The sequence below is a fragment of the Tachysurus fulvidraco genome, chromosome 9 (assembly GCF_022655615.1).
Source record: "Tachysurus fulvidraco isolate hzauxx_2018 chromosome 9, HZAU_PFXX_2.0, whole genome shotgun sequence".
NCBI classification, from domain to species: Eukaryota; Metazoa; Chordata; class Actinopteri; order Siluriformes; family Bagridae; genus Tachysurus; species Tachysurus fulvidraco.
In genome coordinates, this window is record NC_062526.1 from 13768805 (window position 1) to 13782428 (window position 13624).

At 41.1% G+C, this 13624-nt stretch overlaps 1 protein-coding gene across 1 annotated transcript; it reads right to left on the minus strand.

The window, feature by feature from the left end:
• Positions 1-1690: 1690 nt before the first annotated feature.
• On the minus strand, positions 1691-8482 carry LOC113642267. The gene is made up of 7 exons (XM_027145597.2): positions 7587-8482; positions 7333-7465; positions 5898-6032; positions 4475-5331; positions 3641-3761; positions 3418-3537; positions 1691-2136 (listed from the first exon to the last, which is right to left on the minus strand). The coding sequence occupies exons 1-7, from the start codon at positions 8092-8094 to the stop codon at positions 1974-1976; spliced, it is 2037 nt and encodes a 678-aa protein (XP_027001398.1). The 5' UTR covers positions 8095-8482; the 3' UTR covers positions 1691-1973.
• Between the last annotated feature and the right edge of the window lie 5142 nt (positions 8483-13624).

Consider the following 13624-nt stretch of genomic DNA (forward strand, 5'->3'; position numbering starts at 1 on the left):
AAAACCAGTGCACAGAAACTCTCACAACTTAACTTCCATTTAGAGGGATGTACTGTTACTAGTAGCTCGACAGTGAAAGACCTCTGTGTTATATTAGACAGCAACTTGTCTTTTAAAAATCATATCGCCCATACTACCAAAACAGCCTTCTTCCACCTTAGAAACATTGCCAAGCTGAGAAACATCCTGTCTGTCTCTGATGCTGAGAAGCTAGTTCATGCATTCATGACCTCTAGACTGGACTACTGTAATGCATTACTAGGTGGTTGTCCTGCATCTTTAATAAATAGGCTACAGTTAGTCCAAAATGCAGCTGCCAGAGTTCTCACTAGGACAAGAAAGTATGACCATATAACCCCAATTTTATCATCTCTACACTCGCTACCTGTTAAGTTTAGAATTGATTACAAACTGCTGCTACTTACGTACAAGGCTCTTAATGGTTTAGCTCCCATGTATCTAACTAGTCTTCTAACATGTTACAATCATTCAAGCTCTCGGAGATCACAAAACTCAGGACTTCTGGTAGTTCCCAGAACATCTGTCTACTAAAGGTGGTAGAGCGTTTTCTTATTTAGCTCCCAAACTTTGGAATAGTCTTCCTGATAGTGTTCGGGGCTCAGACACACTTTCCCAGTTTAAATGTAGATTAAAAACTCATCTCTTTAGTCAGGTGTACACATAATACATCCTATAATATCATGCACCAGTACATCAGACCTGCACATTTTTATGAACAGCAGATATGTTAATCCCTCTCCACTGCTTCTTTCTTTGTACCCATCCCGAGGCATCCAGACATTGTACCAGCTCCCAACGTCCTCTGTGGGACGAAGCCTTTGGACGTCCACTAAGCCGAGGCCGACTCTAAGAATCCTGAGACATCTCCAGTTAGACTCTGGGATACTAAGGAGATCTGAAGTCCATGATCCTTACACCAATACAACATTTGTTTGACTGTATATTACATTCACACCCCCAGTGTCACCCCTTGAGTCCGGTTCCTCTCAAGGTTTCTTCCTTTACCAATTTAAGGGAGTTTTTCCTTGCCACTGCTGCCTGAGTCACCTCAGACTTACTCATAGGGGGATAAATACATACACATTGTGAACTATATATATCTAATAATAATCTTGAATTTTTTATTCTGTTAATTCTTTTTCTGTTATTATTCGTTATTTCTTTTATTATTCCTAATGTTTACCTTCTGCTCTATGTTTATGTTCTGTAAAGCTGCTTTGAGACAATGTCTATTGTAAAAAGTGCTATACAAATAAACTTGAATTGAATTGAACTGAATTGAATTGGTTTGTCCCTTTTAACAACATTTGCAATCTAACAGGGCACACTTAGGCTACTTGAAACACTACGTCATATGTTCCAATTTTTTTTAGAACTTGAAGAATGAGTGGATTCAAACAAAAAATAAATCATTCCCCCCCTTTTAGCAGCAGACCTGCAAAATGACTTGAAGAAGACTGTGTACAAGTAACCCCCTTACAATTTGACGGATCTGGAACATTTGTGCAAGGAAGAATATAAAAATGAGCAATTAGCAATTTATGATGTGCTATATTGGTCAACTATTAACCAAAAAAACAAATGCTATGATGCAGGCAAAAGGTACATTAACAGAGTATTAGTTAAGGTCTGCACATTTAAACACATCACCAGTTTACATATTTTTCACAACACATTTTTGTTTATTTTTCCTCTTCAATTTTGTTGGTTGAAACAGACTAATGGTGGAAACAGACATACTTTATCTTGCTTACGTTACAAAAATCTACACTTTTATCAAATATGTAGACTTTATTATCTATTGTATTTCATGTAAACATTTTTTTTGCTTTGCAATTGATGTCACAATCATTGTATATACTAAATATAAATAATATGTTTAGAGAAAAAAATTGAACAGTATAACATATACAGATTTTATATATTTCCACTCAGTCAGCGTTAGTCAAGCTCTATGCTTGTTTTGGGCTTCTGGGACGTAAAATCCTTAGACAACGTTTGTAAAGTTGATTGGAGACTCTTTTATTTGTAGATATTTTTCGATTTTTCACCTGACCTTCCAGTTTGATCAGTGATGACTCTAACTCTGTGGCCTTGTTAAGAATGGCAGAACATCTGCAAATATAAAAAAATGCACCAGAGTAAAGGTGAAAACCAAAATTTTAAATAAATGGTCTTTTCATTAAACCTTTTCATTAATCTTTTCATTTTTCATTCTTAACTGTTTTCAGCTAGGGACTCCTTTAACTGTAAAGAAAATCCTACAAACTCCCTCAGTACAGATATATGTTATCAACAAAATACAATTATTTAAGTATTGATCACATTATTTCAATGTGTAAAATGACGTGTCTTGTCTACACCAGTATTTCCAAGGAAGATGACCAAACTGCTCCCCAAACTAAGAACATGCCTATCTCAATCGCTTACCAAGATGAAGGTTTATCCTTTAATTCAGCACTGCCTGACTTCAGAGCAGAGGGTAATTTCAGAGACTAGGCTCTATTAGATTAAATAGCCCCTGACACACAAACTCACCATTCACCACTCCAAATCCAAGCCCGGGATGAGGCACAGTTCGAAGTGGCAGCATCATGCACCTGCCAAACTGCAAGTTAGCATCTCCCACCAAAAACATATATCCCTCATCAACACTAATCCGTAATCCTCAGTTTTCCCTTGATGCACATTTACAACCCACAGATTTCCAGGGCAGAGAGAGAAATTGTGGCAACACATGGCAAGCATTACAGCAGAGAATTCCGTATGGCATGGATGAGTCAAGTGAGGAGGTGCTTTACCAGGTCTAAATTTGACCTACATTTCTTGTAGAAGAGAAAGGGGATATATTGACTCTTGGCCATGAATTGACTATTGGGGATTAAATGAAGTCGCCAAAAAGTATCCTTACCGTACATAGAAGGCTCCTAAAGCACCCAGACCCCTACAGATAATTTATTGTGGTGGTTGAAGTCTCCAAAACAGGAGTTGGAGCTGTGTTATCTCAGCAATTTGCAGACAAACTCAAACTTCATACTGTTGCCTTTTCCCCATGCCATTTGTTATCAAGAGATAATAGTAGTTAAACTGGCATTGGAATGTCAACACTGGTTGGTTAGGGCTGAAGTATACCAGCCTGCCAAGTGTCTCAACCAACATTTCTAGATTGTGTGCTATATATTTTAGCAAGTGCATCTAATTCTACCACATAACACAAAATGGCACAAAACAAAAAGCCTCCTCATTTCTGAGTTACATAACATATAAATTGATAACTTTCATAATGACTGGGCTGTGATATGTGGACATGTGGGATTTGAGAAACACAGGACTAAAATGCAAACACAGTGCAAAATGATTTTACATTGGTTAAAAAAATATTATTCATTCACAAACCTTGTGTTGTTGCTGCATTCCCTGAAATTTAGTATTTCAATGCAGGACATGGATACAAATTTCCAAAGAAGTTTATTTAGTAAAGCAATGCTCTTGAGTTGCTTTAAATGATCAGTGAACCTATGAGGAAGAGAAAAGTTTATAAATATAGCATATGTGCCAACAGTGCGTATGCTTGTGTGTTCGATTTGGTTTTTTTTCTGTCATTGTCACATTTAATGACCTGTGTATGCAATCACAATGGTAGATTGTAGTTGTCTCTGTATTATGAAGTCCATATAACTTCTCCATGGGATGTATCCTGTATTTGCAGTCATCTAATGCTCTGGTTACATCACAGATTGCTAGAAAACAAAATAAATAAATCACCACTTTTTTCTGTATCTGAAATTCTAAGTGGCAAATGAGATATAGTTATACATATGTATAGACAAGAACCAATTCAGTGCTCAGACAGCTTCACCCAACATGTTTCCACTTGTCAACCAGTCAATAATCTAGAAACCTTTCTTTTTTATAAAATAGTTCAATCAGTGAAGCTGCTTTGAGCTGTTGTTAAGTAAGCCAGATATGAAAAGTAGATTACTAATCACTAATTACTAAATCTGTATACTATGCAGTGTTTACACTAATTATTCAGCATTTCATAATAGGATTGCATAACATATTTGAGAAAAAATTTATAAGGTATAACGTTAGGTTTAAAGTGGATTTCAGGTTATGAAATCATTATTCAATCCATTAGCTTGAATAATGACATGGTCCAGAGGCACCAACGCTTCACTGGGATCTCAGAAATGTTGAGACCTGTAGCCTCAGGTTATTGCTGCTGTGATTAGTGTTGCAATAAATGACAATAACTATGTTTATATGCATTTTCCTAATATGTAAGCATTCCATTTTCAATAAAAGCATTCCTTGCCCTATAATAATAAATGCTATTCAAATTCTTAATAATTGTATACAAATGTTTAGTAGCTAGATGATTTTATAAAATCGTCTGATACATTTATTAATCCGAAGTATGCAAATTAAATTAAAGTATGCAAACATGTACCTGTTGGTTTAAAAGTTTTATATACTGAGCTGGTTTTATTCCGAGTCGTAGGTAGTTTGGTGATTTCCACTGATTTGTGTTTCATTCCTGATGTGCTTGTGTTCCATGTTTGAATTTTGCTTGAGTCACCATTGAATGTATTTTTTCTACTTGCCTCTTTTTTTGTTTGTGACATGCTTTGAAACAACTTGTTACTCCTTGGCAGTTTTCTAGCCAGGGACAGAGTTAGGAATTTTGGAGATACGGTGACATTGTACTGCTTGTCATCGTTTCCCCTCTGCTGTTTTGGATTGAAATGATCAGCTTTGGGTTGTTTACCTTTCAGCTTGGATGTTAGAAATTTATCATTTTTGATGAGTTTGGTTTGTACTGTGGTAAAGGACATTTGAGTAATGTTTTTGCCTTTCTTTGGCATTATTTTTTTTGATGGAGTAGCCATCCGTTTTGTAGATGTTACAGATGTTGTGTCCACATATGCAGTACTTGCTGCTGCTGGAAATAGAGTGCTTTGCTTTATGGGTTTAGATTTCTGATGGAAAAATGTTGTGTTACAGCTCATCGGGCAATTTGGCTGTGCTATGTTAGACACTGGTGAAATTGTCTTTGGTGTACCATAGGGCTGATCAATAATTTTACTCAACAGAACAGTGTGCCCTGCTGCAGATGCTCCTGGAACACAATTCTTTTGAGATGTTGATTGCTTTCTTTCTTTAGGTTTTAAGTTCTTTTGTTTGGTGGTAGCTGAAGGTTTTCCTGGACAAACTGGTGGATCAGGAATGCCAGCTGTTGAAGTGGTGGCATTATATATTGTTGTATGTTTAAGGATTGCATAAGGTGCAACCTTATCTGATGTGCACCTATAAGAAAAGAGTAAAGATAAAAGTTACACTCTAACTAAAGTAGCTAAAGTCAAAAGGTCAAAAGTGGGTTTTTTGTTGTTTATTTTTTAATTGATAACAACAAATATATCATTGACAGTGGAAGATTGGGGAATAGAAGGGATTATAAAGATGAAGCTGTTGCCAGAGGGCACAAGGAAGCAAGTCAACACATGAAACTAAATGCAACCAAAAGTTTAAATGAAGATCTCTCAATCTCAGTGCTTCTCTTCTTGATTTGATCCCTACCTGAGTCCACAACAACATTTATATATATTCTCTCATTATAGAATCATGAATTATGGAAAAGCAAAACATTCATTTCTAAAAGCTATATGTATGTGATTGTTTGAATCCCTAGTAAAGCTTACCTTCATTTAAAGAAGGGACTTGTGATATGATAAAATGCACTTTGATCAAATTTCTCATGTTTTGATGGTAATTAGAACCTCTATACTGTTCTAGTCCAGGCTTTACTAAAAAATAGCAGTTGTTAAAATAGGTTAACTGATCTAAGAAAACTAATATACTTATTAAGCACTCACATTCCGACCCAGCTGATCTTCGTGCATCTTCTCTTCTGTATGAGCTCAAAGCAGTGGAGCTTAAGCATATTGAAGAATGTATAGCCCACCATATTTGAGACTGTGTCATTAATGTTTAGAAGGCACTGCTTAAATCTAATAAATAGGTAAAGAGAAAAAAATTAACAGATTTTTATAGAAACTGAATATACAGGTTAATAGGGCAATCTGAAATATGCTATTAGACCAACAAAAAAGAACATATGAGAAGCTGTTGAACAGTAGCTTTACTTTCATATTTCATATGGCACTGATGTATAGAAACATTATTGCACTTTAGATTTTTATGATTGTGCTTTTCAGTTATTTTCAAAATTATAATTTTGTGTGCATACTGGGATATGTCAAATAGAGAAAGTAAACTCTACAGATGACAGGGTGAAAATGATGACCCTCCAGGAGTCTTCCTGCATTTTTTTTGTATGGAATGCCAAACCATGCCTCAAGTGAAGCAGCTGTTAGGGAAGAAATGGGGCACATCCAATTCAGAGCATGTTGTAACACACTCCCTGTACACTAGTATGACAAATCTTTTGGTATTTGCTGGTTACCATACCAACAATGTGTATAAATAATACAATTATATATATTTTTTTAATTAATAAAATTTCAGCCTCATGTTTTGTTTGAATTTAAATTTAGTATATTTTTAATCTATATCTATAATCTATAATCCTACATAGACACACCCTGTGTCTAAATTCTTATATAACCTGCAGAATTGAGTCTGGTTCGATTCTTAGTTGTGCATAGGGGCAAGTTGTAAAGCTGTATTAGCCTATCCAATGAAACTGTGCTATTCTGTGCAGTTTAGCCATCTAAATTCACACAAATTCCCTTTGATCATTTTATTTACTGCAATATAAGAAACAAGCCAAGAAAAACAGACAGAGGTGTACTGCTGCTATTTTATTAATGACAGAACACATATAATGATGGCAAATCTCACAACTGACAGGCAATGGTGGCCCAAGTTGTAAAGGCTCTGAGTTGTTGCCAATGTTGGGCATTTTAGCAGGGCCCTTAACCCTACCTGCTCCATGCGTGCTGTATCATATCTGCGCCCTGTGCTCTGATCCCAACCTTCTCATACATGAAGCAAATAATAAAAAGGCTTCTATATGTGGTGTGGATAGCAGCAATTTAATGAGTTATCACACTGAAGACAAAAAATTAAGAGGCAGGAGTGATGGAGAACAACAGTTAGGACACTTTCTAACCATTACCTTTGCTTCTTTCTGGTTAAATCGTAAAAAAGAAAATGTTTAATTCATAACAAAGACAACCTATTTGTACTAGACATATGCAAGGAAAATTAAAGGAAAATGTTTGGAACCCTAAGAACTTCCCCATAAAGTAGAGAAACAAAGTTTTAGGTGTCCCCGCTCAAGCCTACCTGTGATCACAGTCGCAATGTGAAATTGTAAACAGAGTCGGATTAAACACCCCGAAGTTCACAGTGAATGGGCGAATGATATGGTCACAGTGATCATGCTCTCGGCAGCATCTGTCCACACGCTCAAACATTCCTAGTTAGGAATAAACCAATGAATTTCTCAAGTTTTGTATTTCAGAAGTTTTACTACATTATTTTGCATGTAAAGTGTGACTGAATCATATGACTTGACTGTCCGGCTATAACCTACTCACCCAGCTGCTCGTAGTCACCAGCGCGGTTTCCGTGACCACACCACAGGGTTCCGGGAAAGATCCAAGCGCGCTTCTGGCGCATTCTGTTCCCAGAGCCTGGTAGATAGCCAGGGTCTAAGTACCTATGCCACCTCAAGTTGCCAAGGACAATTGGTCTAAATTCACATGTACTATCATGCTCCACAAGGAGAGTTATATTGAGGCGCAGACCTGACGTTTTATGTTGATCCCAGATGCCTTGTTCATGACATACTGACATATAGTTTTGAATCAAAGCTGGCTCGGCGCTTATAAAACACTCTTCAACACGATGGTTTGCTGTCCACATGGTCCAGTAAAAAAGAACAGACGCTACCGCTGTTGGTCTCCGAAGAAAAGTACACTGACTGCGTCCAAGTTCGGACTTAGAGCGAAAACAAAAAAAGTCCTGGTTGCTGGTGTCCGGAATGAGTGCGCTGGAAGACAACACAATAAGATGTGCCAAATGAAGGCGAATCCCGGTTCTCATTGTCAAGATATAATTAAGTGCCACAAATCTAATTAATAAAGCACCTAGACTTGTTCGTAAGTGGACCACTTATTTTAGATATAGTAGACTATTAACATCTGTCTGTGGTCACATGCGGACTGCGCTAAATAAGTGTGGGTGGTAAATCAACCGACGTCAGACTGTGCAGTTTAATGTGAACAATAACGCGCCAAGAAGCGAATCCTCTAACAGCCTCGACAAGACCGTTGTTTACACGCTAAACCCAACTACTCAACTTTTGTACTATTCAGACAATGGCAAACTGTTTCTAAAAGTCTAAAACTTTCAAAGGTTTTAAGCTGAACGCTGATAAGCTTTTAACAAGAACATGTAGACAAGGCATCTTTCTGTTGAAATGGATAGACTTACAAACACTTTCACCAAGAAACACTCAAAGGGTGTGGCCTGAATTCCTTGTACATAATTTACAGTCCCTTCTAAAAGACATTTGGGTTTCAGATAAATGATACAGATCAGAATTTCAGCTTTTATTTCCTGATATTTGTATCTAGTTGTGTTAAACCACCTTACAGCATGGCACCTTAGAATACAGCACCTTTTATTTGTACCCACCCATATTTTTGGACACTCTCGCTGTCTGTTGGAGAAAAGAAAGTATTTTGAAGATAAAAAAAATGTGAAAATCGCCCGGAGTCGTAAAAATGAAAAAGCTATACTAGAGTTGAGGCTAAAGTGCTGAGAACATCTCCTCAAAATGCACAAATACAAGACCCTACAAAGCCTGATTATGCATTGAGTAAGCATTGATTATGGCATGAAATACGTGTTTGAATTTATAATAATTTTGGAAAAGTGTAGGTTTTGGTAAGGAGTAAGAAATTGTCACTCAGGTGACTCTATCATATCTCAATTCAATTCAATTTAATTTATATGCATAACGCTTTTAACGATGGACATTGTCTCAAAGCAGCTTTACAGAACATAAGAAATATAGAAAAAAAAGTTTGATTAATCGTAGACTTATTAAATTTACTCGTATTTTTTCCTATTTATCCCCAATGGGCAAGCCTGAAGTGACCCTGGCATGGATCTTTGATGATATGAGGAAGAAACCTTGAAAGGTACCAGACTCAAAAGGGAACCCATCTTTATTTGGTTGACATCGGAGTGTGAGATTATAAATTATTAACTCTGGAGAGTGTGAATTACCATAAACACTGGAGAGTATGGTTATATATAATGCCCTACAATTATATACAGTCAGCTGGAATTCATGAAGAGCTGGTACTAGGTGACTCTAGATATCTGCCACCAGAATGTTAACCATAAGTTTTCATTTTGCACCTGTCAGTATTTTAGGATATATCAGAATCCATAAAGTTTTCTGAACAATATTGATTAGCATTTAGAGCAGGCTCAAGCATCTAATACCATCAACCGTCTATGGCATAAAGACAAATGGTGGTGTGTTCAGCTGAGCGTACCATTTGCACCCAGCTTCCTGACCTGGAGTCTATATACAGCATGCAGTTCTGGACCACAGCCAGGAAGATAGTGAAAGACCTCAGCTATCTAAACAAGGGACTCCCCAATTTGAAGGCCAATACAAAGAATAAAGGTGGAGCCTCTTCCCACAGGCCATTCGAGCCCTAAACCTGGTGAACAACTAGAATCTGGACCCCTTTCTGGAATTTTCAAAAGTTCCACAACAATCACTACCATAGCCAGACATTTGCACATTGCATACTTGCACTACATGCATATCCTGCACTTCAACATTTATATACTGTTTCCTTTTATGACCATAGTCACATTACTTCCACATTAACTCTGTTTCTGTTAAGATTTTTTTCTGATTATATATATATATATACATACACATACACACACACAGTATATACACACATGTGCATTTCAATTAATTAGAATGTTGTAGCAAATTTATTTCAGTAATTTATTTAAAATATTGAAATTCATGTATTTTATAAATGCAGTACACACAGACTGAAGTAGTTTGTCTTTTTTTTTTTTAATTGTGGCTTGCATTTAACAAAAACCCACCAATTCATATAAAAAAAATACTTCATAAAACCAATTAAAAAAACCCAAAAACAAACATTTAGTGAATTGTTGGCCTTCTGGAAAGTAGGTTAATTTACTTATGCGTTACAAGCGTGGTCTAAAAACAGACCCAAATGCAAGATGGCGAAATAAACAGGGTTTAATAACAAAAGAACACTAAACATGAGGCACGGCTCCCGAAGCGCCAAATCCTGACAAGGTCCAGGAGGGGGGGTGAGGCACATGGCGAGTCAGATGGGGGAGCAAACACCACGGCAAAGGCAGGGGGGGTGAGGCACACGGCGAGGTAGATGGGGGGCAAGGACCACGGCAAAGGCCGGTGGGGGGGGGGGAGCAAGGACCACGGCAAAGGCCGGTGGGGGGGGAGCAAGGACCACGGCAAAGGCCGGTGGGGGGGGGGAGCAAGGACCACGGCAAAGGCCGGTGGGGGGGGGGGAGCAAGGACCACGGCAAAGGCCGGTGGGGGGGGAGCAAGGACCACGGCAAAGGCCGGTGGGGGGGGGCAAGGCACATGGCAGCGCAGCCAGAGAGGGCCGAGCGACGTCCACCGCCGAGCGGAAGGGCCGAGCGACGTCCACCGCCGTGGGGGGGGGGGAGCAAGGTACATGACAGCGCAGCCAGAGAGGGCCGAGCGACGTCCACCGCCGAGCGGAAGGGCCGAGTGACGTCCACCGCCGTGGGGGGGGAGCAAGGTACATGGCAGCGCAGCCAGAGAGGGCCGTGGGGGGGGAGCAAGGCACATGGCAGCGCAGCCAGAGAGGGCCGAGCGACGTCCACCGCCGAGCGGAAGGGCCGAGCGACGTCCACCGCCGTGGGGGGGGGGAGCAAGGTACATGACAGCGCAGCCAGAGAGGGCCGAGCGACGTCCACCGCCGAGCGGAGGGGCCGAGTGACGTCCACCGCCGTGGGGGGAGAGCAAGGTACATGGCAGCGCAGCCAGAGAGGGCCGTGGGGGGGGAGCAAGGCACATGGCAGCGCAGCCAGAGAGGGCCGTGGGGGGGGAGCAAGGCACATGGCAGCGCAGCCAGAGAGGGCCGAGCGACGTCCACCGCCGAGCGGAAGGGCCGAGCGACGTCCACCGCCGAGCGGAAGGGCCGAGCGACGTCCACCGCCGAGCGGAAGGGCCGAGCGACGTCCACCGCCGAGCGGAAGGGCCGAGCGACGTCCACCGCCGAGCGGAAGGGCCGAGCGACGTCCACCGCCGAGCGGAAGGGCCGAGCGACGTCCACCGCCGAGCAGAAGGGCCGAGCGACGTCCACTGCCGAGCGGAAGGGCCGAGCGACGTCCACCTGCACAAGTCCAGCACACCAGGAGGGGGAGAGGGCAGGAAAAGTCCTCCGCCACGGGACAAACAAAATAAATAAATAAACAAAATCCCCCTAGGGCTAAACATACGGGCCTGCAACACCCCCTGCGGACAGGAAGTGGGGCAGCGTCCTCCACGGAAACCGGATGTGAAGTGACGCCCCCCACTGAACAGGTGCGGGGCGATGTCACAGGACACCAGAAAAACAAAAACAAAACTCGGGCTGGTGACGCAACCAGGAAGTCAGGCGGTGCCCCTCACCAGAAAAATGCGGACTGATGTCACCAAACCGCGATGTCCAGGGGAAGAGGGGAAAAAAATGCTCCACGATAAGCCGCTCCGAGCTACAGCCATACTCCTGGGTCTTAGTGCGGCGGAATCTTCTGTTACGAGCGCGGGATAAAACAGACCCAAATGCAGGATGGCGAAATAAACAGGGTTTAATAACAAACTAACACTAAACATGACACGGAATAAAGACAGGACAAGACAACAGTAGATTCCGCACTGCACAAGGCAACGCGGCACAGTTAAATAGAGAGGGTAATCACAATGGGAAACAGGTGTGTGGAAACGGGAGGAGCAGACAAGGGCGGGGCAGACACGTGATGAAGAACATAAACACATGCACGTGGCCAAAGTCCGAGCTGAGTCCTGACATTATGTACTCGATACATTGTAGGGGCTATGGAAACTGTGAAACTTAGTCAGGATCTAGCCTGGACTTTTGCCATGTGCCTTTTTTTTTTACATTGTGTGTTTACGTGTCCGCCCAGCCCTTGTCTATTCCTTCCCGCCTCAGCACACCTATTTATTTGTGCCGCGATGCCATTGGCAGCGCAGAATCCTCGTCTTTATTTAGTGTCTGTAATGTTATCATTGTCTGTCTTGTTTCTCTGAGTTCAGTTTGGGTCCGAATTTTATTCACGTATAAACCCCGGCTCGCTAACAAAACACTGAACTTCAAGCAACTTGGGCTATCAACTTCTCCAAACTTCCTCCAGACTCTTTGACCTTGGTTTCCAAATGAAATACACAATTTACAGATGCAGCAGCTCAGAATTGCTGTTTGACTACCGCATGATCACTGTGTGATTCTGGCAGACATCCACCAGGAGTGCTGCAATGGTCATGTTCCCCCGCTCTGACGTAGTTAGTGAGTAGCTGCCTTATTCACGCCCCCTACGCGCATCTGTTGCAACGACAACTGTAGACAAATTCCTTGACACGTCTGTGTGTGGTGGCTCTTGATGCCTTGACCCCAGTCTCAGTCCATTACTTGTGAAATTCACCCAAATTCTTGAATCGATTTTGCTTGACAAGCCTCTCAAGGCTGCGGTTCTCTTGGTTGCTTGTGCATATTTTTCTTCCACACTTTTTCCTTCCAACTTTCCTCCTCAAATTTCTGTTAACATGCTTGGATACAGCACTCTGTGAACAGCCAGCTTCTTTGGAGATGAATGCTTGTGGCTTACCTTAATTGTGAATGGTGTCATTGATTTTCTACTGGACAACTTTATTGTGTAGCCTAGTGAAACAAATTGAGAGACCATTTAGATGGCGCAGGTAACCTTTGCAGGTGTTTTTAGTTAATTAGCTGATTGGCATGTCACCATATTCTAATTCTAATTCTAATTGAGATAGTGTATTGGTGCTTTTTTGTTAAATGTGAGCTAAAATCCAAAAAAGCCTCCGTGGGAAAATGGAAAGCTTAACTGCATCCATGTATCAAAAAATTATAAATCAACTGTGCTAGCTGTGCAAGCACCAGATCCGACTTCGATGCCTATCAATCCGAGCTTTTGGAAGAGCTGAGCACTCAGCTAGACATCGAAAATCCAAGCCTTGTGGCCTGGGAGGACCAGGACACACCTCAATCTGTGCTGCGCTGTGGCCATACGATGGGTGTCGCTATGGCTTAACCTATCGACAGAAAGAAATTTGATTTTCTCTATGTCCTAGTACACCCCAAAAGTTTATTCAGCCCAGGCATTGAGGCGATGAGGCAAAGATGCTATCTTCAAAAGAAAGAAGGTGAGGCATTTGATGTCTGCTTGCCACAAAAGAGAACACCATGCCCTCCTGCTCTGCCGAGGGCCATCCCTCCAATGCCGAACAGGAGATTGGGCAATAAATCTAGGCCCACTCACCCTTCTAACA

Bases quoted from the DNA above. Each gene is read 5' to 3' on its own strand.
- LOC113642267 (XM_027145597.2), bottom strand. From the start codon at position 8,094: ATGAGAACCGGGATTCGCCTTCATTTGGCACATCTTATTGTGTTGTCT. The intron at 7,466-7,586 runs GTGAGTAGGTTA...ATTCCTAACTAG, and splicing joins TGGTGACTACGAGCAGCTGG to GAATGTTTGAGCGTGTGGAC. The intron at 3,538-3,640 runs GTCATTAAATGT...TCTTCCTCATAG, and splicing joins CATTGTGATTGCATACACAG to GTTCACTGATCATTTAAAGC.